Raw genomic sequence first — 22491 nt, 5'->3', positions numbered from 1 at the left:
CCGAATAATAAAGGACACTGAGCCAGACATCGTGGTCCAGTCGTTTATTACACTGGTGTCGGAAGTGCAACGGCATGTCGAAACAAGTGAGGAAGAAAGTTAATCCGGCGCCTGCATCGGCTTCTTCGTCCGACGACGACGAACTCCCTCCAACCGCGGATCCTGTTGGGGTGGTGGAGGAGAGCCCGGCTGAGGAGACCACGGGAACGGGAGTGGAGGATGTTGGCGCGGTGGCGGGTCCGTCGACATCATCAGACGCGGATCAACGATGGCAAGCGATGGCGGTACAACTGGAGGCACTCAAGGACGTCCTGGCGCATCTATGCCATCTCGTCGCGCCAGGGACGATGGATGATGCAAGTGGTGCTCCGCGGGCCGCCACGTTGCCTGTCCTGCCGCCGCCATTGCCCACGCGGCAAGAGGCCGCCATTTTGCGCGCTCCGTGGCGCCAAACCGCCATCTTGGCCACGCCGCGGGCCGACGCCATTTTGAATTTGCCATCACAACCACCACCATTGGAAGACGGCGGGAAGAGGAGTCGGAGTCGCCACCTTACAACAGTTAAAGAATTTTCCGTCGGTGGGGACTGGAGCGCGTTCGCCTGCCGCTTCTTGGCGGCGGTACGCACAGCAAGATGGACCGATGCGGAGGCTTTGGAGGTGTTGCCGACTCTCCTGGACGACGAATCTGTCCGATTCTTCCGTTCCATAGCGACCGATAAGAAGGCAACTTTACGTGGTGTTTTTCAAGAAATGGCCGATGCTTATGAGCCACCAGATGATGCGCATCGGCGATTCGCTCAACGACAACGAGCACCAGAGGAGTCGCCCGTGGCGTTCAGGGGTGCGGTGCTGGAGCTGGCCATGGCAGCTTATCCTGAGACGCCACAGGACCTGCTGGAGCCTCTCATATTAGGGAAAATGTTGGAGCTGTCTCGGGATCTAGGGATCCCCATGCCTGTGTGTGGGCATGAGAAGCTAACTTCCCGGATGGCTGCTAAGTGTCTCGATGCGCAATTCAACCTCCGTCGCTGGAAACAAGTGACGGCGTGGACGGGGGAGCCCGTCAAAGAAGAGGAGGCGCTGGGGTGGAACCCTGCGCAGGCCGTCTATGTTCCGGATGACCGGGGCCCTCAACAACTGACGGCCGCCTCCGCTCCATGGACGGGACGCGGCGGGCCGAGACCGCGCGCGGTGCTACCAGAACGGGGCCGTCAGGAGGCGAGGCCTGCGCTTCGGCGCAACGAGGCCGAATGTTTCCGCTGCGGGCGTAGGGGCCACTACGCCAGAGACTGCTGGGCCCGCTTCCCGGCTCCGCCGCAGCAGGAGGCCTCGGCACCGGTCAAGTCGGCTAAAGATCCTCCGAAACAGGCATGTCGGCACGCACCAGACACTCGGCAAGGCTTTCCACCTCACCCACCACCTGTGTTGCGCGATCCTATTGTTGTTGTTAAAGAAAGGCCATCGACGGGGCCTTGTCATTCAGTTACGCAGTGGCGCAAATTGGCACGGAGAGTTGTCGCGGCCGCTACGGGTTCGTCCACTGTACCGGGGTCCATACAAGGTGTGGACGTGCGCATTTTGGTCGACTCGGGCGCGTCTGCGACTATTATATCGGATGTCATTTTCCATCTGTTGGGCATTCCGTCGCGGGCTGTGCGTCCGGTTTATGGGTCGTGCGTCGCTGCGAACGGGGGTAGCATGGGTATCGTGGGTCAGGTGGATGCTAAGATATCTATTGGGGATGTGTCGGCCTCGGGTGTTGTGTTGATATCGAGATCTTTGGCGGTTCCTTGTTTGTTAGGCACCGATTTTTTGGCTAAGATGCCCATTTTGATCAAAATCAATGAGAATTGTATTGAACTGCCGGGGGGCCGTCAAATCTCGTTTCTGCCGTCGCCCTGGGGGCGACCTGCTTCGGCCGTACAAGTGCAGGCGCTGTCCGTCGCATCTGTGGACATCCCACCTGGTACACAGATGCTTATACCCTTGCGGTATCGGAAGCCCCTGCCTGATCGGCTAGGAGCAGTAGGGGTCTTGTTGTCACCGTCCGCCACGATAACAACCGGGTTGGCGTTAGTGAGGGCACAGACCATCGTCCGGCCGGATCAATTACCGTTTTTACAGGTGCTTAATGCGGGGGGAGAAAACGTCCGTGTCCCGGCCGGTACGGTTGTGGCACATGCCACTACGGCGTTTGCGACCCATGATTGTCCACATAGCCGGGGAGTTGTTGCTGGGGTTTCCGAGCCAAGGAGTTCGGATGATCGTTGGGTTGCTCAATTATGTGACGAAAATTCTTCCCTGTCCATGGAGCAACGTGGTGCGCTGCGTAAATTGTTGTTGACATATTCCGACGTGTTCAGCTCCGATGATTTGGATTTGGGCCGCACTTCCTTGCTTTACCATCACATTGAGACGGGCGATGCTGCCCCTATTCGATTAAATTCGCATCGGATGAGTCCTGCGGAGCGAGAACACGTACGGGGGGCAGTGGAAGACATGTTGGCTGCGGACATTATATCGCCATCTAACAGCCCATGGGGCGCTCCAGTCGTCTTGGTTAAGAAGAAGGATGGCAAATTGCGATTTTGTGTTGATTTCCGCAAATTGAATAAGATATCGGTGGCAGATGCGTACCCCCTGCCGCGTATGGATGACTCCCTCGACGCATTGTCGGGGGCTAAGTTCTTTTCCACACTGGACCTCTCTTCGGGATTTTGGCAGCTTCCCCTTGACGAGTCCTCACGGGAGAAAACCGCATTCCGTACGCCGCAGGGGTTATTTCAATTCAACTGTCTCCCGATGGGATTGAATGCGGCCCCTGCTACATTTCAAAGATTGATGGAGCTCGTTTTGACGGGGTTGCAGTGGGAGACATGTCTTATATATTTGGACGATATCATTGTCTTCAGCCGCACATTCGATGAACATTTGACGCGGCTGGAGACAGTGTTCACGAGGATGCGTTCTGCCAAATTGAAATTCAAACCAAAGAAATGTCACCTACTGCAACGGTCCGTCCGCTATTTGGGGCACATCGTGAGCGCTGAGGGAGTGTCCACGGATCCGGAAAAGACGGCGTGCGTCCGGGATTGGCCGACTCCGGCCACCGTGGGGGATGTTCGGCGGTTTTTGGGATTTGCCTCGTATTACCGAAGATTCGTGCCGGGTTTTGCGACGATTGCGAGGCCTTTGCATCTCCTTACGGGTAAAGGACGGAAGTTTGTTTGGGGACAGCCGGAGGAGGCGGCCTTTCGGAGTCTGCGTGATCTATTGGCCACGGCCCCAACATTGGATTATCCCGATTTCGATCACCCATTCATTCTTGATACGGACGCGAGTGACACAGGTATTGGGGCGGTGTTATCACAGTCTAAAGGGGGTGTAGAGCGTGTCGTGGCGTATGGTAGCCGAGTCTTGTCTCCTGCGGAAACCCGCTACTGTGTCACTCGCAGAGAACTATTGGCGGTTGTTTTTTTCCTACGGCAATTTCGACCATACCTCTACGGTCGTTCTTTTATTGTGCGTACGGATCATGCGGCCTTGCAATATGCCCTTAAAATTGACCAGCCATCCGGACAGTTGGCACGTTGGTTGGACACGCTACAGGAATTTTCCTTCCAAATTCAACATCGGAAGGGAGTGCGCCATGCGAACGCTGACGCACTTTCCAGATTACCGCGGCGCGCCCCTTGTAAATGTGAGTCGGGGACGCATAGGTGTTCGCCGATTCCAAACCCCCCTCAGCCGCTCACGTTGGCCGTCGAGAAGTCGGACACTCCGATGGAACCGGGACCGGCTGACGGGGTTTTGAATCTGCCGCGGTCTGTCTGGATCCGGGAACAGATGATGGATGAGTCATTGGTGTCCTTGCGGAAGCGGTCTGCTAAGGACAATGGGAGTCCGAGTACGGCTGTGGGGCCGCAAACCGCTCTCCGAGATGGTCTGCTTATGTGGCGGGAGGGGTTCCAGGAACGTTGGCGCCTGGTGGTACCAACGTCCTTGCGGTTCGAGTTGATTAGAACCCTCCATTGTGACACTCTCTTACATTTAGGGGTGCAGAAGACCTTGTTGACGTTGCAACGTCATTATTTTTGGCACGGCATGGCGACAGATGTCGTAGGGCACGTGCGCGCGTGCCCTGCGTGTGCACAACGTAAGCCGCCGAAACATCCTTACGTGCCGCCTCTCCAGTCGATTCAGGTGTCTCGAGTCAATGAATTGGTGGCGCTGGACATATTGGGACCTTTTCCACCATCGGCGAGGGGTAATAAATATTTGCTGGTAGGGGTTGAGTACCTCTCCCGTTGGCCGATGGCCTGGCCGTTGCCCGATCAGTCGGCCGCGGCCATTACCGACGCCTTTTTGTTTGGGTATATTATGGATAAGGGGGCGCCTGAGAGACTCCTCACGGACCAGGGCAGGAATTTCTCTTCTAAATTATTGGCGGAAGTGTGCGCGGGCCTTGGGACTAAGAAAGTACGGACATCCCCATACCATCCGCAGACGGATGGTATGGTTGAACGGCTGAACAGGACGTTGTCTGCCATGCTTTGCCATACCGTGAGTGAACAACAATCAGATTGGGATCTGCACATCCCCGGGGTGCTTTCGGCGTACAGGATGACGCCTCATGCGGCTACAGGATATTCGCCGTTTTACCTTATGTATGGTCGGGAAAACGTGCCGCCGGTGGATGTGCAATTGGGAACTGGGGTGAAGGGACCTCGTAAACCACTTCCTGAATACATTCAGGACACGGTTCGCCGAGTCACGGAGGCGCGGGAGAATGCCCGCGTGGCTACGGCCAAAGCCCAGGCCCGGAACGAGCGATATGCGCGACGGTCTGAGGGGGAGTGCCCTTGGAAGGTTGGGGACCTAGCCTGGCTTCATTGTCCACAGGTACGTCCGGGGACCTCGCCGAAATTGCACAAACCCTGGCATGGTCCCGTACGCCTCATTGCGGTTCCCAACCCACAGACAGCACGCGTCCAGATTGGGTCTCGTCGCTGGGTTGTGCATACGTCGCGCTTGAAACCATATGTTGCTCCCTTACATGATGCGTCATCCCCCAATGTTGCCTTGCCGGGGTCTGTTGCTGCTGACTCTCCCCTGCCTGCGTCCATTGATCTCGCTGGAGCGCCTGTCGTACCTGTTCCAGACAGGCCGGCCGTGACATTGCGGGGGACGAGGGGCCCTGCTCGGAGGACGCCTGCCAGGTCTGCGGGACCTTCGAGCCCTGCAGCCCTTCCGACCCAGCTGCGGGCACGGTCACAGGACAAGCCCAAGACTAACTCTTTAGGGACACGGGACGTCGGTGGACTTCCAGCTGCGACAGGGGGATTACCCCCTGTCATTCCTCGACTTTCATCGCGTTCTCGTTCTGCGAGTGGGCCGCCGACCGTCCGGGACGGGCCGGCGACCCGCACACGTTCCAAATCGCTTACGTTTCGTTGATTGTTGCTGTCTTGTTATTTTTTTCTTACAGTTGTATTTATTGCATGCTTTTGTACGATCGTTGATGTTCATTGCGTTGTTGTTGTTCTTGTTGTTACATTATATGCTTAGTGTCCTTTAGGGGGGGAAGCTCGGTTCGCCGCATTACGATTTGCTATTGGTCAGCCGAGGTCGGCTGGGATTTTTCTACGGGGGAGGGTGGTGTAATGCGGGCGTAAGCGACCTTCCGGAGGTGACGTCACGGGGGGTGGAGTCATGTGACGTGGGGGTAAGGTTCGGGGCTTTAAGCGGGTAAACCGGAAGGGGAAGGTAGTCGGGGTGTGAGCGGAAAAGAGTGAGGCCACGCGGGCAAGTGTGGAGAGGGGGGGCGCCGACGGCGATCGGGAGCCAACCCCGAAGATAAGAGGAAGCTGCGGAGTGGTGTGCAGCTGGGGAGGAGACAGCCAGGAGGGCTGCGTGTTAGAGGCAGCGGTGTGGCTGCCAGGAGGAGCTGCGGAGAGAGAGAGAGAGAGAGCAAGAAGCTGTGAGAGCTGCGGAGGGAGAAGAGCAGCAGAGAGTACAGCCAAGGGGGGCTGTGTGAGAGAAACAGCAGCGGAGCTGCTGTTGTGGATCGGGCCGACATTGGAGTCAGCACCGTGGAGAAGCTACAGAGTAAAGACAGCCGTGTGGGTGTACAGCACGAACCGAATAATAAAGGACACTGAGCCAGACATCGTGGTCCAGTCGTTTATTACACTTGTTTACCCAGGAGAGCCTCACGCAGTAGCACGACTTCTTTACAGGAAGTTCCTGCCAAGTGTTTGCAGTAGGCGGCGATGATTGCTGCGTACGGTATATAGTATTTTGCGGGTAATGTTTCAAACTTGGAGCGTGATGCTGGCACACGGTGGCTTGCTCTTGCTAGCGATGTCACACGGATCTTTAAAAACGTCCACTGTGAAGCAGGCGGCGTGCGCCGGTGCGGTTAGCACCGACACGCGCCGGGGCAATAACCAGGGCGGCCGCTACGGATTCGAAACCTCCGAAAAAGAAAGCGACGAACGGCGCCGGCGCTTCGGCCTGGGAAGACTTCGCGCTTCTCTCGATGACACGTCCACCTTTGTCCCCCCCGCCCCTCCCCCCCTGCGCCCGCGTGCCCTCACAGACGCTTGGCCGCACGGGGAGGATTGGCCCGGCGCCGACGCGGGGAATCGTGGCGCCGTGCTGAGGCACCGACGGCACGCCGAGATGGCGCGGGCGCTGCGCCGGGCGGAGAAGTCGTGCGGCGGCGCCGCGAGGCTCTACAGCATCGGCAAGAGCTTCGAGAACCGGGACCTCCTCGTCATCGAGCTGTCGGAAAACCCGGGCAAGCACGAGCTGCGTACGTCTGGCTCTCGGGGAGCTTTTGGCCGAACTGACGGCGAGCGTGTTGACGAGGCGGTCCTGTGTGGCGTGGCGTGTTTAATGACACAATTATATTCACGCGATCTAACCCAAAGAGTCGCTTATCTTTTTTTATTGACGTTAAACGTTAGCGCAGTTTAGGAAGGGGGAAAGAGGGAGGGAAATAAGTCACGCTGACCTGCAGTTCAATCTAGCGGGTAGAGAGAGGACAAGGAGCTCTGCTGATCCAAACATTTGGAGGCAAGGGGTCGGTGGACCACATATGTCTTTGTAACACATTGTCCTGCGGAGGGAGCTGGTAGGAACGTTGGGTTGCTTGGTCAATGGCCAGGGTCAACGGCGGCGTGGTGTATTCCGCAAATATGCCTGACTGTGAGGGTGGGTACAAGCCGGCGTGAGTAGGTTAAACGTTGAGTTTTATAAGGGCACCACGGGGTGACCAGCCCCTCCCCACCCAGCCCCACCCCTCCCACCCCCCACCCAGCCCCTCCCCACCCTCCCCTCCCCACCCAGCCCTACCCTCCCCACCCAGCCCCTCCCCACCCTCCCCTCCCCACCCAGCCCCTCCCTCCCCACTCAGCCCCTCCTTGCACGACGGACGGACACAATAATCCCCTGTGGGCTGGTGTAACTAGGAGGTTCATACCAGTAAAACTCCTTGTTGGGCTGTCTCTGGATGTCAAGAGATGGCGGCAGTGGGTTCATGAACCCATCTGTGGGGAGCTTTGTGTGTGTCACCTTCTCGTGTGGTAGCTTTTCTCCGGGTCCTCCAGTTTCCTCCCACATGCAAAACACTCTCTAAAATGTGAATGCCTCGATTGAATAGCAACAATAATAATTCTAATGAAAAATATTATTGAAGCTCAATGAGGCTCTCCTGGTTAAATGTACGAGACTGGTTTTAATGACACGTCAAGGCCGGACCAATAAGACACCTGCAGTGGGCTGAGAAGGAAATAGATTGATGATTTTTTCTTTGCTGGGGTTTGAACGTTGTCCCAAATGTATGTCTCTTTTGGACTCTCTAGTTTCCTCCTACAAGAAATACAATTCAAGTGACTCGTCAAATCATATTCAAGCAACACAGGTCTCAAAGCGTGTTTAGTTTTTTGGCCGTATTCAAGCTTAAAATAGAGCAAAATAAATGATTGCTTACAGAGAGGTGCGGTGGCGCAGTGGTTTCGCATCCTGCACTCTAAACGTGGCTGCCTGGGTTCGATTCCCGGCCACGGGTAACAACAACCGGTCCCGGGCACTACCCTTTGTGAAACTCCTTACTGACCGGCACGGTGAAATATGGTGAAACAACCCCCACCCCCATGGCTGACAGCACGGTGAGGCACGTCCGCCCGGCGGCGGTGGACCGACAAGGAGCCGTGAAAACCGGCGTGGCTTGTGTTTATCTGCAAGCTGTTCTTGTTGTGTGTGTAAAAGCCCAGCACCCAGGTGTACCGTGAATCGGGTCATGCTGTGACTTTGCAACAAAGGGGATTCGCGACGGAACCATAGAGGGGGGTCGACCTCTTTGTCTTCAAGCGCCGGCGAAGAAAATCGACTCGGTCGCGGGAGATTAAGTTCAGAGCGTCGCCCATTCCTCCCCCCTCCCCCCGTTTTCATCGGTGAGGGCGGCTGTAACAGGAGTGGGGAGCCGGGTTGTTGTTGTTGTTGTTTTTTTGTTTTTGTTGTTGTTGTTGTTCAGACTTCTTCTCTCATACTCTTAGTTCTTTCGGTAAAGTCACGTAGGTAAAAAATGAAATTAATATAAATAAAATAAAAATCACGACGTTTCGGAGGCAACACAAGTCTCCGTCATCAGGTGGGACCGTCACAGCCAGATTTGCTGCATCACCTACGTGACTTTACCGAAAGAACTAAGAGTATGCATCCTTGCAGTCACGAAAGCTTCAAATCTAGAACTTCTTCTCTCTCTGATTACGGCAACCGCTTTCACCGACAGTTCGGCCAGACAACACCTGGCTATTGGAACAACAATCAAACAAACAACACAGCAATCAACAATCAAACAACAACGGACAGCTCCAACTCCTCTTCCCTGCTCTCTCTCCCACTCAACTCACCGCTCTCCCACCCCACCCATCCCACACCACTTGAGCCTCACTTCACCTCATCCCCATCGCAAGCGTTCACAGCCGGGTAACTCTCGTCCTCGCCGCTGTGAGACCGTGTTCGCCGTCGTATGAGCGTCTCCTGCGCATGTTGTAGATGGAATCGTGGTCGCATACGTGGCGTCATTACGAGTTGGCAGAATATGCGTCACTCGCAAACCCAGGACAACCTCGCAAACGAGATGTTCCGTATCGAGTGAATTATTCGGGGTGACATATTTCAGTAAAATAAAATAGTGGACGACGGTCTAGAATAATAATTATGATAACGGAACGGCAGCCACGGAATGGAACGCGTTCAACAGCATGTCCAGCCCTCCGAATTCGAACCGCGAACGTCTGCAACGAGCGGTGGGGGGGCGAGGGGGGGGCTTGGGGGGGAACATTCGTGTCCCCGGCTACTAACAACAACAAAAACTAAAAATCATCTAATCGCAATATATCGATTTTGTTTTTACAAATCATTCACCTAAAAATCTCTTACTCTTTGGCTCTTTGGATTAAGCCAGCTAGATAGAAAACTATGAATAGATCACGACGTTTCGATCTCTTCCCCTTCTCCGTGCCCCATCCTCCTTGCAGTGGAGCCCGAGGTTCGCCTCGTGGGAAACATCCACGGGAACGAGGTGCTGGGCCGCGAGCTGCTCGTCGCGCTCGTGCAGCACCTGTGCGCTCGCCTCGAGGAGGGAGACGCGCGCGTCCGCCGCCTGCTCAACTCCACGCGGCTCCACATCCTCCCCGCCATGAACCCCGACGGATACGAGCTCGCCGCCGACTCCGTGAGCGGCTCCGTCGCAAACGCCGCGGATTCGTCCGCGCTGCAGGAGCAGCGGCGACAGCAGCAACAGCAGCTGCTGCAGCAGCAGTAGGAGCTGCAGCAGTAGGAGCAGCTGCAGCAGTAGGAGCTGCAGCAGCAGCAGGAGCTGCAGCAGCAGCAGTAGGAGCAGCTGCAGCAGTAGGAGCTGCTGCAGCAGCAGTAGGAGCTGCAGCAGCTGCAGCATTACTGGTGCCGCAGCCGCGCGGTGTTTTCTCGCCGTCGAAGAGAGAGAGGGGGGACGACTCAGAGGAGCCAAGGGGAACCACGCTACCAACAATTGCCCAAGCTCTACCGTCCTCTTTGTGTTATCAGCTAATTGATGAAGTTATTATTACTACTACTACTCAAATTGTTTACCCCAGGAAAGAGTGACCGAGTTTCAAGACCCAGTAGCGGGCGTTCATTGCTGCAACGTGTGCGCGTGTGTACTCCCATTTCAGTCGTTTGCGGGAATTATCTTTCAAATTCGGCCGACTGGGACCATGATGCCGATACGCAATGGCCTACTCTTGCGAACGGCGTCGGGGGGGGTGGGTCTTTAACGTCCGCTGTGGAGCGAGCGACGCCTGTGTGTTTTAAGGCCATGTCACCGCCACCCCTCCCGCCTCCACCGAGTGAACGGTGGTGGATCCAAGGCGGGGGCACGTGTCTGACAGAATGAATGACACGTCTGGCTAATGAATCAGAATCAGAATATTTATTTTTACTGGAGGAATCCGATGAGCTATGAAGCTCTTTTTCACAGATGTCCAGCAGGGGCGGGTAAGAACGATACAACAACAAACAGTACACAACCACGATCGTAGTGCAAAGTGCGATACAGGTAAACAAATCACCCAAACATACAAAACTAAACCATCCCAATCCTACCAGGAAAAGCCCACCGACCTGGCCACAAATGATAGCTCAACAAAGTGGCTTCACATGTGGAAATTAATAGCCGCAAAATAATATAAATCATCTCACAGCAAGTTTCTAAATGTGGAGAGAAAACCCAGAGGACCCATGCGACCACGCGGAGAGAGACACGCACACTCCAAATGAATGAATGTCTGTCTGCTGGGGCACTCTGCCTGCCCACACTGCCCCCACCACCCCGACGCTTGCAGATCGAGGAGGATCGGCAGGCCATCCAGGGCAGGAACAACATGCAGAACATCGACCTGAACCGCAACTTCCCGGACCTGACGAGCGGCGTTCTGCGCCGGCCTAAGCGCCGCACGCAGCCTCTGCCCGTGCCTGACCAATACTGGGATGGCAAGGTGAGGCTCGCAGACGCACACACACAGACACCCAACACGCCGCGAGACCTTTGTCCATTCACCGCGACGACAAAGGCGGTGTAATCTCTCGCTCAGAATCATGATCGTTGATCAGTAACGACGAATACAGGTCAAACGCCGATAAAATGCGTGCAGAGGCGCACACTGGCAATTACATTAAGAGACGGAAGGCGGCAGCACCCGGGATGAGAGAACGCCACGCAGAGATGTGAGACGGAGGTCGTTCAAATGGGGGTGGAACGCGTCGTGAGCAGGGACGGCGGCCCCATGGCGGCGGCGACGGAACTCGAACTCGTCCGAGAGACGCGTCCGCCGCGGAGACGGAGCGACGCGAAGAGTTGGCGTGCAGGTGCTGGGTGGAATCCGTCACGCCGCGGGATTTGTGTGCCGTTCCACGGGGGTTGACCGTGGCCGCCGCCGCCGATGACGATGATTGTCATGACTACTATTGTTGTACGTGCGCACGACGCAGGTTGCGCCAGAGACGCGCGCGGTGATCGACTGGATGGAGGAGTTCCCCTTCGTGCTGGCGGGGAACCTGCACGGCGGGGAGCTGCTCGTGCGCTATCCGTACGACGCGTCGCTCATGGGCGAGAAGTTCTACTCCGCTACGCCCGAAGACCAGGTCCGTCAGAATCAGGATATTTGTTTTTTGCTGAAGGAATCCTATTGAGCTGTAAAGCTCTTTTTTAAATCCTTTATATTAAGTTCACTTGCTTGCTTGCTTGTGCGCTTACGACCGTGCAAATCTTTCGGTCGTTTTTTAACCCACTTCCCGTGATCCAATCGAGCTGACATTTTGCACACAGACTCGTTGTGCGTGACAATTAATTTTCGTGAAAACAATTTTCCAAAATTTTACACTTTTTAGGAAAAAATAAATTATATTTAATTACCAATTGCTTAATGGTGGCAGGCAATCATCTGACCCATAGGTGGCAGCCATCTCAAGCCAGAGGACGAGAGGACTCTAGCCGCCACGCATATAAAGGATTTATAGTGAAACACTTTGTTTTTACGGGTTAATTTTTTCACAGATGTGCTTGGGTCACGACCGTGTATAAAACAACAAAAACAATCGCTGACGCCAACAACACTGTGGCCTTGAATAAAAATATATAGCAGGTGACATTTCGGGCAATGTCCCTTCTCCTTAGCACACCATTCATTGATGTGCTACGGAGAAGAGACATTGCCCAATACGTTAACTGTTACATATTTAATATGAAATGTATTTTAAATAGATTTTTTTGTATCTTTTAATGCCGCAGCGTTATTGACTGATTAGTTGTTTTGTTTCTCGTGCTTGTGCGCCACTGCCAACGCAGCAGCACCATCATCGCCAAACGATGTAACATGTACAAGGTGCTTCAAAGAAATGTTTACACTATCGGTATTGTTGCAAATTTTCAAAAGTGTTTAAAGAAAAAATTAAGCACCCTGATGCGGGCCTACGATCTCCGCAGAGGGCAGTGGCCACAAAACCCACCGTTGTACCGTACTATGCTCCAAGGGTCTGTGCTCCCCGCCCTGACCGGCCCACACTCGATCAGTGCGGTGACATGTGATCAAACACCCCCCTGCCCCCTCCCCCCACCCCGTGGAGAGGAACTCATCCAGCAGTGGATAACAACAGGAGTTATGTACGCGTGTGCCGCACGCACAGATGTTCCGGCTGCTGGCGCGGACGTACGCAGAGGCTCACCCGCTGATGTCCGACAAGCACAAGGCCCCGTGCCCCGGGGAGACCGGGGCACCCTCCGGCGGAATCGTGAACGGAGCCGAGTGGTACAGCTTCCGCGGAGGTGAGCGTCGCGGCGCGGTGAGCTGGTGAAGAGTTGGAGAGGGGCGGCGAAGGGTGGAGTGGTGGCGCGAGGTGGGAGAGGTGTGGTGAGGTGGGAGAGGTGAGGTGGGAGTAGTGAGGTGAGGTGAGGTGGGAGTGGTGTGGTGAGGTGGGAGTGGTGAGGTGGGAGTGGTGTGGTGGGAGAGGTTTGGTGTGGTGTGGTGAGGTGGGAGAGGTGAGGTGAGGTGGGAGTGGTGTGGTGAGGTGGGAGAGGTGTCGTGGGAGTGGTGTGGTGAGGTGGGAGTGGTTTGGTGAGGTGAGAGTGGTGAGGTGGGAGAGGTGAGGTGAGGTGGGAGTGGTGTGGTGAGGTGGGAGAGGTGAGGTGGGAGTAGTGAGGTGAGGTGGGAGTGGTGTGGTGAGGTGGGAGTGGTGAGGTGGGAGTGGTGTGGTGGGAGAGGTTTGGTGTGGTGTGGTCAGGTGGGAGAGGTGAGGTGAGGTGGGAGTGGTGTGGTGAGGTGGGAGAGGTGTCGTGGGAGTGGTGTGGTGAGGTGGGAGTGGTTTGGTGAGGTGAGAGTGGTGAGGTGGGAGAGGTGAGGTGAGGTGGGAGTGGTGTGGTGAGGTGAGGTGGGAGAGGTGTGGTGAGGTGGGAGTGGTGAGGTGGGAGTGGTGTGGTGAGGTGGGAGTGGTGAGGTGGGAGAGGTGTGGTGAAGTGGGAGTGGTGAGGTGGGAGTGGTGAGGTGGGAGAGGTGAGGTGAGGTGGGAGTGGTGTGGTGAGGTGGGAGAGGTGAGGTGGGAGTAGTGTGGTGAGGTGGGAGTGGTGAGGTGAGGTAGGAGAGGTGTGGTGAGGTGGGAGTGGTGAGGTGGGAGTGGTGTGGTGAGGTGGGAGTGGTGAGGTGGGAGTGGTGTGGTGAGGTGGGAGTGGTGTGGTGAGGTGGGAGTGGTGTGGTGAGGTGGGAGTGGTGTGGTGAGGTGGGAGTGGTGTGGTGAGGTGGAAGTGGTGAGGTGGGAGTGGTGTGATGAGGTGGGAGTGGTGTGGTGAGGTGGGAGTGGTGTGGTGAGGTGGGAGTGGTGAGGTGGGAGTGGTGTGGTGAAGTGGGAGTGGTGTGGTGAGGTGGGAGTGGTGTGGTGAGGTGGGAGTGGTGAGGTGGGAGTGGTGTGGTGAGGTGGGAGTGGTTAGGTGGGAGTGGTGTGATGAGGTGGGAGTGGTGTGGTGAGGTGGGAGTGGTGTGGTGAGGTGGGAGTGGTGAGGTGGGAGTGGTGTGATGAGGTGGGAGTGGTGTGGTGAGGTGGGAGTGGTGTGGTGAGGTGGGAGTGGTGAGGTGGGAGTGGTGTGGTGAAGTGGGAGTGGTGTGGTGAGGTGGGAGTGGTGTGGTGAGGTGGGAGTGGTGAGGTGGGAGTGGTGTGGTGAGGTGGGAGTGGTGTGGTGAGGTGGGAGTGGTGTGGTGAGGTGGGAGTGGTGTGGTGAGGTGGGAGTGGTGAGGTGGGAGTGTGGTGGTGAGGTGGGAGTGGTGTGGTGAGGTGGGAGTGGTGTGGTGAGGTGGGAGTGGTGAGGTGGGAGTGGTGTGGTGAGGTGGGAGTGGTGTGGTGAGGTGGGAGTGGTGTGGTGAGGTGGGAGTGGTGAGGTGGGAGTGGTGTGGTGAGGTGGGAGTGGTGTGGTGAGGTGGGAGTGGTGTGGTGAGGTGGGAGTGGTGAGGTGGGAGTGGTGTGGTGAGGTGGGAGTGGTGTGGTGAGGTGGGAGTGGTGTGGTGAGGTGGGAGTGGTGAGGTGGGAGTGGTGTGGTGAGGTGGGAGTGGTGTGGTGAGGTGGGAGTGGTGTGGTGAGGTGGGAGTGGTGAGGTGGGAGTGGTGTGGTGAGGTGGGAGTGGTGTGGTGAGGTGGGAGTGGTGTGGTGAGGTGGGAGTGGTGAGGTGGGAGTGGTGTGTTGAGGTGGGAGTGTAGTGGTGAGGTGGGAGTGGTGTGGTGAGGTGGGAGTGGTGTGGTGAGATGGGAGTGGTGTGGTGAGGTGGGAGTGGCGTGGTGAGGTGGGAGTGGTGAGGTGGGAGTGGTGTGGTGAGGTGGGAGTGGTGTGGTGAGGTGGGAGTGGTGTGGTGAGGTGAGGTGGGAGTGGTGTGGTGAGGTGTGAGTGTTGAGGTGAGGTGGGAGTGGTGTGGTGAGGTGTGAGTGGTGAGGTGGGAGTGGTGTGGTGAGGTGTGAGTGGTGAGGTGAGGTGGGAGTGGTGTGGTGAGGTGTGAGTGGTGAGGTGTGAGTGGTGTGGTGAGGTGGGAGTGGTGTGGTGGGAGTGGTGAGGTGGGAGTGGTGTGGTGAGGTGTGAGTGGTGAGGGGAGGTGGGAGTGGTGTGGTGAGGTGTGAGTGGTGAGGTGTGAGTGGTGTGGTGAGGTGGGAGTGGTGAGGTGGGAGTGGTGTGGTGAGGTGTGAGTGGTGAGGTGTGAGTGGTGTGGTGAGGTGTGAGTGGTGAGGTAAGGTGGGAGTGGTGTGGTGAGGTGTGAGTGGTGAGGTGTGAGTGGTGTGGTGAGGTGGGAGTGGTGAGGTGGGAGTGGTGTGGTGAGGTGTGAGTGGTGAGGTGTGAGTGGTGTGGTGAGGTGTGAGTGGTGAGGTGGGAGTGGTGTGGTGAGGTGTGAGTGGTGAGGTGTGAGTGGTGTGGTGAGGTGGGAGTGGTGAGGTGGGAGTGGTGTGGTGAGGTGTGAGTGGTGAGGTGTGAGTGGTGTGGTGAGGTGTGAGTGGTGAGGTGAGGTGGGAGTGGTGTGGTGAGGTGTGAGTGGTGAGGTGTGAGTGGTGTGGTGAGGTGGGAGTGGTGAGGTGGGAGTGGTGTGGTGAGGTGTGAGTGGTGAGGTGTGAGTGGTGTGGTGAGGTGTGAGTGGTGAGGTGAGGTGGGAGTGGTGTGGTGAGGTGAGAGATGGTGAGCGATGGTGAGCGACGCTGAGTGATGGTGAGCTTCTCTGCAGGGATGCCGGACTTCAGCTACCTGCACTCGGGATGCCTGGAGCTGACCCTCGAGCTGGGCTGCGTGAAGTTCCCGAGCGGGGAGGACCTTCCCATCGAGTGGGCGCACAACCGCGAAGCGCTGCTCACCTTCGTGGAGGCGGTGAGCACCGCACCGCACCGCTCGCTGGCGCGGCACCGGCGGCGCGTCACGTGCATCTCGCCGACAAAATGTCACGGTTCCCTTTTTTTGTCGATCGGATCGCGGTCGGGGTTATTCGACCATACTTCACCACGCTGGTCAGTGCGGGTTGGGGAAGGCGGGTGGGAGAGCAAGGGGGGGGGGGGGGCGTTACAGCGATGGATTTTAAATTCGTGGCATTCGAATTGGCGTACAATACCAAGGTCTGAAAAAATAAGAATAGGTTTTACCCTTTTATGTCAGATAAACACCTTACTGGATGGGCACTTCTCGCGTCGTGGGGGGGGGGCAGTGCACGAGCAGCCCCCCCCCCTCTTCCTTCCACGCCGTGCAGGCCACGTGTGGGGGTTTGTTCACCTCCACCGCCCGCTCGCGAATTCCCCCCACGGCAAGCGGGAGGAGTCGGCAGGGATCGTCTCCGTCGAGACCACGCCGCTTGGCCGTGTCGGCTGTGTCCCGAGCAGGTCCACCAGGGCATCAAGGGCGTCGTGCGGGACGAGCGCGGTGCCGGGATTGGAGGCGCCCGCATCTCCATCAAGGGGAACCTACGCGACACCGTCACAGGTGCGATGCCCTCACCTGTAGAGACAAAGACAAAGAGTCCCGGTGTAGCCTGTGATAGACTGTTGGGGGCGAGTGCTGTTAGCGAGAACCTATGGAGCCGTCCATAAATGAGGTCACGCACCTCGGGGGGGGGGGGGGGGTCAGACATTTGTGACGATGTGTGGCGAGGGGGGGAGGGGTTTGAGAAATGTGACGTCACATCAAAATGCGCAACTTTAAATAAATATAGACAACACGTTCTACTTAATTAAATAGACTTTTTGATGTTTTCTCCTACAACATCAGAGTGCAGCGCCACATTAAATACGCACAACAATGACAATAGTTTAAAGCTATTTGTCTTAGATGTTCGCTAAGAGCACTTGCCGCAACAGTCTGTTAAGGCTATACGGGGTATTTTTGCCTTTGTCTTAGATGTTCGCTAACAGCACTTGCCGCAACAGTCTGGTAAGGCTATACGGGGTATCTTTGCCTTTGTCTTAGATGTTCCCTAACAGCACTTGCCCCAACAGTCTGTTAAGGCTATACGGGGGATCTTTGCCTTCGTCTTAGGTGTTCATCTTCTTGGTTCTTTCGGTAAAATCACGTAGAAGGGAAATAATAAAATAATAAAAATAAAACAATAAAATACAATTCTCACGACGTTTCGGCCACAACGCAAGCAGCCGTCCCTCAGGTGAAGAACAGGGCTGTCGGAAAGACAATGTCCCTGCAGTCACGAAAGCTTTAAATCGAAAAAAACAATTCGTCTTAGGTGCTTGCTAAGAGCACTTGCCCGGATCTTTGTGTTTTTTTTGGGGCGCGCAGCTCCGAGCGGTGAATTCTGGCGGCTGCTGCCTCCGGGCAGCTACATCGTACGAGCGTCCCGGGCGGGCTACCGCGCCGTGGTGAAGCGCGTCCGCCTCCCCGCGCGCCTCCAGACGCCCGGCCGCGTCGACTTCAAGCTGCAGCGCCAACCCGGCACCACCGCCAGCCCCGCAGAGCCACACGGCGCGAGGAGGAGGGGCGGACTGAGCAGAGGTCGCGGCCGCGGCCAGGGCCGCTCCAGGAACAACGGCGAGGATGATGAGGAGGATGAGAAGCCGAGGTGGTGGGCGTACTTTCAGTCCATGGGTATCCAGCCACCGCCGTGGATGATGGTATCCCCAGACGACGATTACTGAGGTGGTCGTGAATCGGCGATTAGAAATATATTGGCACGCACGCGATTAAAGTGGGAAGATTGTGCTTTAAAAAAAGTTACGATCGGCTTGTGTTCAGGTACGAGGTGGGTTGTCATATCCTATTTTAAGATGGCAGGAAAATTTGGAACTTTTCATTAACCAGTGGATTGACTGATGATACACAGTAATGGGTTAGTGTCAATGTTGCAGCCCACGTGATGCTACATTCCACATTTCTTTTCAGTGAACCGCGACACAGATTTGTGATAATTCCGTCGAATCGTCACATCTCCTGCTGGACCGTTCTGCACCACGCACCCCACACGATTCACGACCACCTTAGTAATCGTGAGCCACCGCTCAGATTTTGAGCCAGACCAGTTTGTTTTGGTGTTTACCGGATTGAATTTGAAATGTTGAAAAACTTATTTTTTATTCGCATTTCAAGTTAACAAAAATGCACACGAGGCAAACATTTATACCTTTTTTTTCAAAACTAGTTTTAATAATTTGTAAAATGTCTGTAATAAAACGATACATGTAAATGTGGTATGGAAGGATTTTTTTTAAAGTTTCTTTTTTTCATACATTCAAGTTACTAGAAACATGCTCACAGCCAAATTGTTTAACCTAAATACAAAAAAAAATAACCTAGGAGCTGTCAAAGCAATGACACAAATTGAAATATCTTTCCATCTTTCCTTTTCACAAAACAATATCACACTCTTTTGTTAGACGTAAAAGATACCAAGTCTCATGAAAACAGTTTAACACAAAACTTAACAATAACAGATTAACCACCGTGTCAGTCTTCTTTCAAAGGGCAGCTGAACGCTTCAACGTCATTTGTGATTAAAGCCTCGACTAATAAAAATGTATCAAAAAAATATGATTCTTTGTTGATGTGGGGAGCACCATCACACGCGTTCGTTTTATGGGTCACATCTCCCTTCACGAAGACATTACGAGGCAATGGGACACGTGCCGTACCTATGATCAGCTCGGTTGGCTACGTACGGTGAGAAAAGAAGTTCGACACACACACACCCCTTTACCCAGTCCTCCCAACTGTGGTTCAATGAACTTTTGAATATTGGTGGCACAATTCAATTCAAAAATCTCCTTTGTTATATGTATACTAACCCATTGGTATTATTGGCATGACAAAGCATGTTGAGTGGAATAGCTGATTTTAATAAATTAATCTTTGACATAAACGTGTCTGGTTTGCATCCGGTGGCATGTAACGATGCATCAATTACATTACATCCTCGGACTCGTAATGCAATCGTCTAATCACAAATGTATCAATTATGAACATAGTGTGCCAATGTTACATTAAGCTAATAACGTCAAACAGTACAAAGTAGAAGAAACGGCACGAGACCAACAATGAATTGTGGAATCGGAGTCAAGACTTCGTTGAATCGTCCCTTGGAGTAACGAGCGCGAGTCGTCGTCTTCTTCACACAGGCAGTGGCAGGGCCTTCACGTCGGCGAAGCACTCGTCGTAGGCCTCCTGGTAATCCTCGTGCGCCTTCACCAGGATGACGCACGTGGCGCGCTTCGATCCCGCCGCTCCGCCCAGGTCCTGAACGCACAAAGTGACATCGACAACGTTCGGCAAAATGGGCAAACGCAAAAAAAATGAGGTGGCAAAAACACAGCTTGTTAGGTGAGCTTCAATTGTTTGGTCGTGGAGCCCGACTGTCTTACAGCAGTGGTGGCCAATACGTGGATTGCGATCTATGGGTGGCTCTCAAAAATTGTTTGTGGATCGCAGCACAAATTTGAAAACTAAAATGAGCGTACAATAATTTTCGTTGCGGTTGAAGACAAAAAAAGATTCACTCATAATTCATCCAATAAAACAAATATAACATTTACCAATAGATGGCGCTATACTACGTTCTCCTGTACAGGGTGAATTCCGGGTAGATTTTGTTCAAAGCTTTCTGGTTGAGATCTCCCAGATGAATTCGAGTGCTTGGTAGACTGGGCACCCGGGTATTCGACTGTGCCAAAATGCGCACTTCAACAGACACGTGCGTCAGATGCACGTGCGTCACGCGCAGTCTTTAACGTGATTATACACGTGGTTTTTTATTCATAAAACATTTTCCAATTTCACCACACAAAACTCTCTTCATACCTTGGCACTGGGTACAGGTCTGGGTGACAGGTCAGCTGGACGATAAGAGTGTCTACTCTTAGTTGTTGCTAACATGAGGTGTCCCCCGGCAATACATTAGCAAGACGTGTCATGTCTGTCCCCCCTTGGAGTTGAGCGTGGTTGTAGTGGGTGGGAAATGCGAGTCGTCTGCTCTGGCCGTTGAGCCAGGAGGCCGACGTGGCTGAGTTGCCTTACCGCCTTTGCCGGGACGTAGCAGTACGGCAAGTTCTGATCCTCGCACATGATGGGTATGTGGCAGATCACTTCCACCGGCTGCGTGTCACCGGCCAGCACGATGATTCTGCAAGCAGTCACGACACACGCAATGCAGGTCACATTTTTTTTAAACAATATATAAGAACGGGAGACAGAGGAGAGCCTCACCATTCTGGCGAATTGCCCGATGATGCTGGATGCAATTACCAGCGAAACGTCGTACTACTCAAATTGTAAATGTTGTGGTTTCACGCTTCAACACACCGGTGGGCTAAAGCAGTGAACTATTTGTCTTTCGTCAACGTGACACTTTTTTACTGATTGGCCGTGTCAGGTGGTGGAGGGTTACGACACATTTATAAACAACGCGATCTAAACCCAAAAACGTTGATTATGATTAATATTGGTCGCGAAAGCCTACGTGTTAAATTGATAGTTTAAACTGTGAATGGCGGGGGGGGGGGGCATAGAAGGCGCTGCGAAAAAAACGTCAATCGAAGCACGCCACTGAGTTGTTGCGTCTGACGACGAACGAGCGCTCACCCCTTCTCGCCCTTCTTCAGGAACTTCTGCACCTCCTTGACACCCCTCCTCAGCATCTTCTGCTTGGAGGCTGTTGAAGAATGCAGAGGACGCCGCAAGATGAGCGATAAGGCACAACATCCAAAATGGCATTCACCCATCATTGGTCTTACACGTCCCGCACTGCGCCGCAGTCCGAGTATCATGTACCGGCATAATAATATACCGCCCACTGCGGGATGAAGGCCTCTCCCCCCGCCGCGGGGGTTACTTGACCATTCTGCACCTCGCTCTTCTGCATGGGTTGTAAAGGGGGTAAGAGACCATTGGCTGGTTAAACTATAACTCGCCATTAATATTAGCCGTGGCCTGTTATTGAAAACCCCTAATATTCCGGAGTCAGGAGTCTAGAGAGAGGTGAAAGGCAAACCAGGGATGAAGGATCTAGGTATGAGGGACAGGGGATGGCCCACACGTGAGAAACACCACGGCGCACCTGATACATCCGAACATATTGATAGGATACGTACAAGAGAGAGGCGACACGCGATACCAGAGAAGCGTAAAAACAGACGAGGGCGCGCAACGTTACAGAGCAAACACAACGAGAAACACACGTGCTATAAACACAGGACAGTACTTCTAGATTTGAAGCTTTCGTGACTGCAAGGATTCATACTCTTAGGTTTTTTTCGGTAAAGTCACCTGAAGACGGAAGCTTGTGTCGCTTATCCACCACACAAGAGTGTGGTGGATAAGCGACACGATGAGAGGGAGAGCAACACGAGAGGGAGAGAAAGACACGATGAGAGGAAGAGAGAGACACGACGGGAGGGAGAGACACGATGAGGGACAGACGCGATGCGAGGGACACGATGGGAGTGACACGATGAGAGAGAGACACGAAGGGAGGGAGAGACACGAGAGAGAGCGCGGCGTTGGCCTCCCCGTACCCTTCTTGATGGTCTTGTAGAGCCTCTTTGTGAGTTTGCGCGAGGCGAGCGGGTTCGCGATCACGCTCACGTTCGCCACCAGCTCCTCGTACGACTTCTCCACTGGGCCCGCGGCGGGCTCCGCCTGCCCCTCCTCGGCCACCTTGTGCTTGCTCGACTTGGCCATGGCTGAAGCGTGCAGGGGTCGTGGTGGTGGTTGTGGTGGTTGTTGTTGTTAATTCACGACGCTGAAAATCCGCACGTCCCCGGCTCGATTCCCAACTTCGTGCACGTTGCTCACACGTGGTGGCGCCACTGCGCATGCGCGAAGGTAGGGTAGGACCCTCCGCTTGATGACGCCGCGGGCCACCTTTAGGCGTCCTGAGAGCGGCTGGGAGTGCCTGCAGGAATGTTTTACTGCAATTTATCGCCTTATTATTGAGTGCGAGACAAAAACTGATCCCTCGTCAGTTTTATCCGTATTAGTTTAAAATGTATACTTCATATTTAACTTCTTAGATGTATCTGCCTCGGGGAAGCGCAGTTTGTATTTTAAATGTTTTTTTTTAACATATGGTTGCGAGACTTAAACGTCTCTTATTTCGTAGCAAAAATTGAATTAGGTATTTTATTAATCTTTAGCATGCACGCATTTTTAGTATTGAGCTAAGTTTAGTCACGTTTTGTGGGTCTGACTACACATTACATAATTTCATGTAATATGCAAACATTACATAATTTTAATTCGTTGAACAACGTAACTTTTGAACAAGTTGTTAAAACAACGATTAACTATATTTTCAAAATGTTATTTTTTATTTAATGCGGTATTACTCGTTTTTATCTAAGGGGCCGTCCATAAATGACGTCACGCACCTAGGGGGGGGGTCAGACATGTGACGATGTGTGACGAGGGGGGAGGGGTTTGAGAAATGTGACGTCACATAAAA

General features: G+C 54.2%; 2 protein-coding genes across 2 annotated transcripts in view; one reads left to right on the top strand and one right to left on the bottom strand.

The window, feature by feature from the left end:
• Positions 1 to 18206, top strand: part of LOC144931467 (carboxypeptidase Z-like) — a 29236-nt gene extending 11030 nt beyond the window's left edge. The window contains exons 6-13 of the mRNA XM_078855308.1: positions 6604 to 6819; positions 9551 to 9747; positions 10895 to 11047; positions 11541 to 11693; positions 12735 to 12873; positions 15793 to 15932; positions 16436 to 16535; positions 17343 to 18206. Of these exons, the coding sequence (XP_078711434.1) occupies positions 6604 to 6819; positions 9551 to 9747; positions 10895 to 11047; positions 11541 to 11693; positions 12735 to 12873; positions 15793 to 15932; positions 16436 to 16535; positions 17343 to 17698 (1454 nt within the window). The 3' untranslated portion in view covers positions 17699 to 18206. The remainder of the gene's footprint in view (positions 1 to 6603; positions 6820 to 9550; positions 9748 to 10894; positions 11048 to 11540; positions 11694 to 12734; positions 12874 to 15792; positions 15933 to 16435; positions 16536 to 17342) is intronic.
• Positions 18207 to 18270: 64 nt separating this feature from the next.
• NHP2 (NHP2 ribonucleoprotein) lies at positions 18271 to 21860 on the bottom strand. Its single transcript, XM_078855310.1, has 4 exons — positions 21563 to 21860; positions 20631 to 20700; positions 20067 to 20172; positions 18271 to 19289 (listed from the first exon to the last, which is right to left on the bottom strand). Exons 1-4 carry the CDS (start codon positions 21726 to 21728, stop codon positions 19164 to 19166), a joined length of 468 nt encoding a protein of 155 aa, XP_078711436.1. The 5' UTR covers positions 21729 to 21860; the 3' UTR covers positions 18271 to 19163.
• Positions 21861 to 22491: the final 631 nt, after the last annotated feature.

The sequence above is a fragment of the Lampetra fluviatilis genome, chromosome 4 (assembly GCF_964198595.1).
Source record: "Lampetra fluviatilis chromosome 4, kcLamFluv1.1, whole genome shotgun sequence".
Lineage (NCBI taxonomy): Eukaryota > Metazoa > Chordata > Hyperoartia > Petromyzontiformes > Petromyzontidae > Lampetra > Lampetra fluviatilis.
Note: the sequence above shows the minus strand (reverse complement) of the source record. Positions and strands in the feature narration are given on the sequence as shown.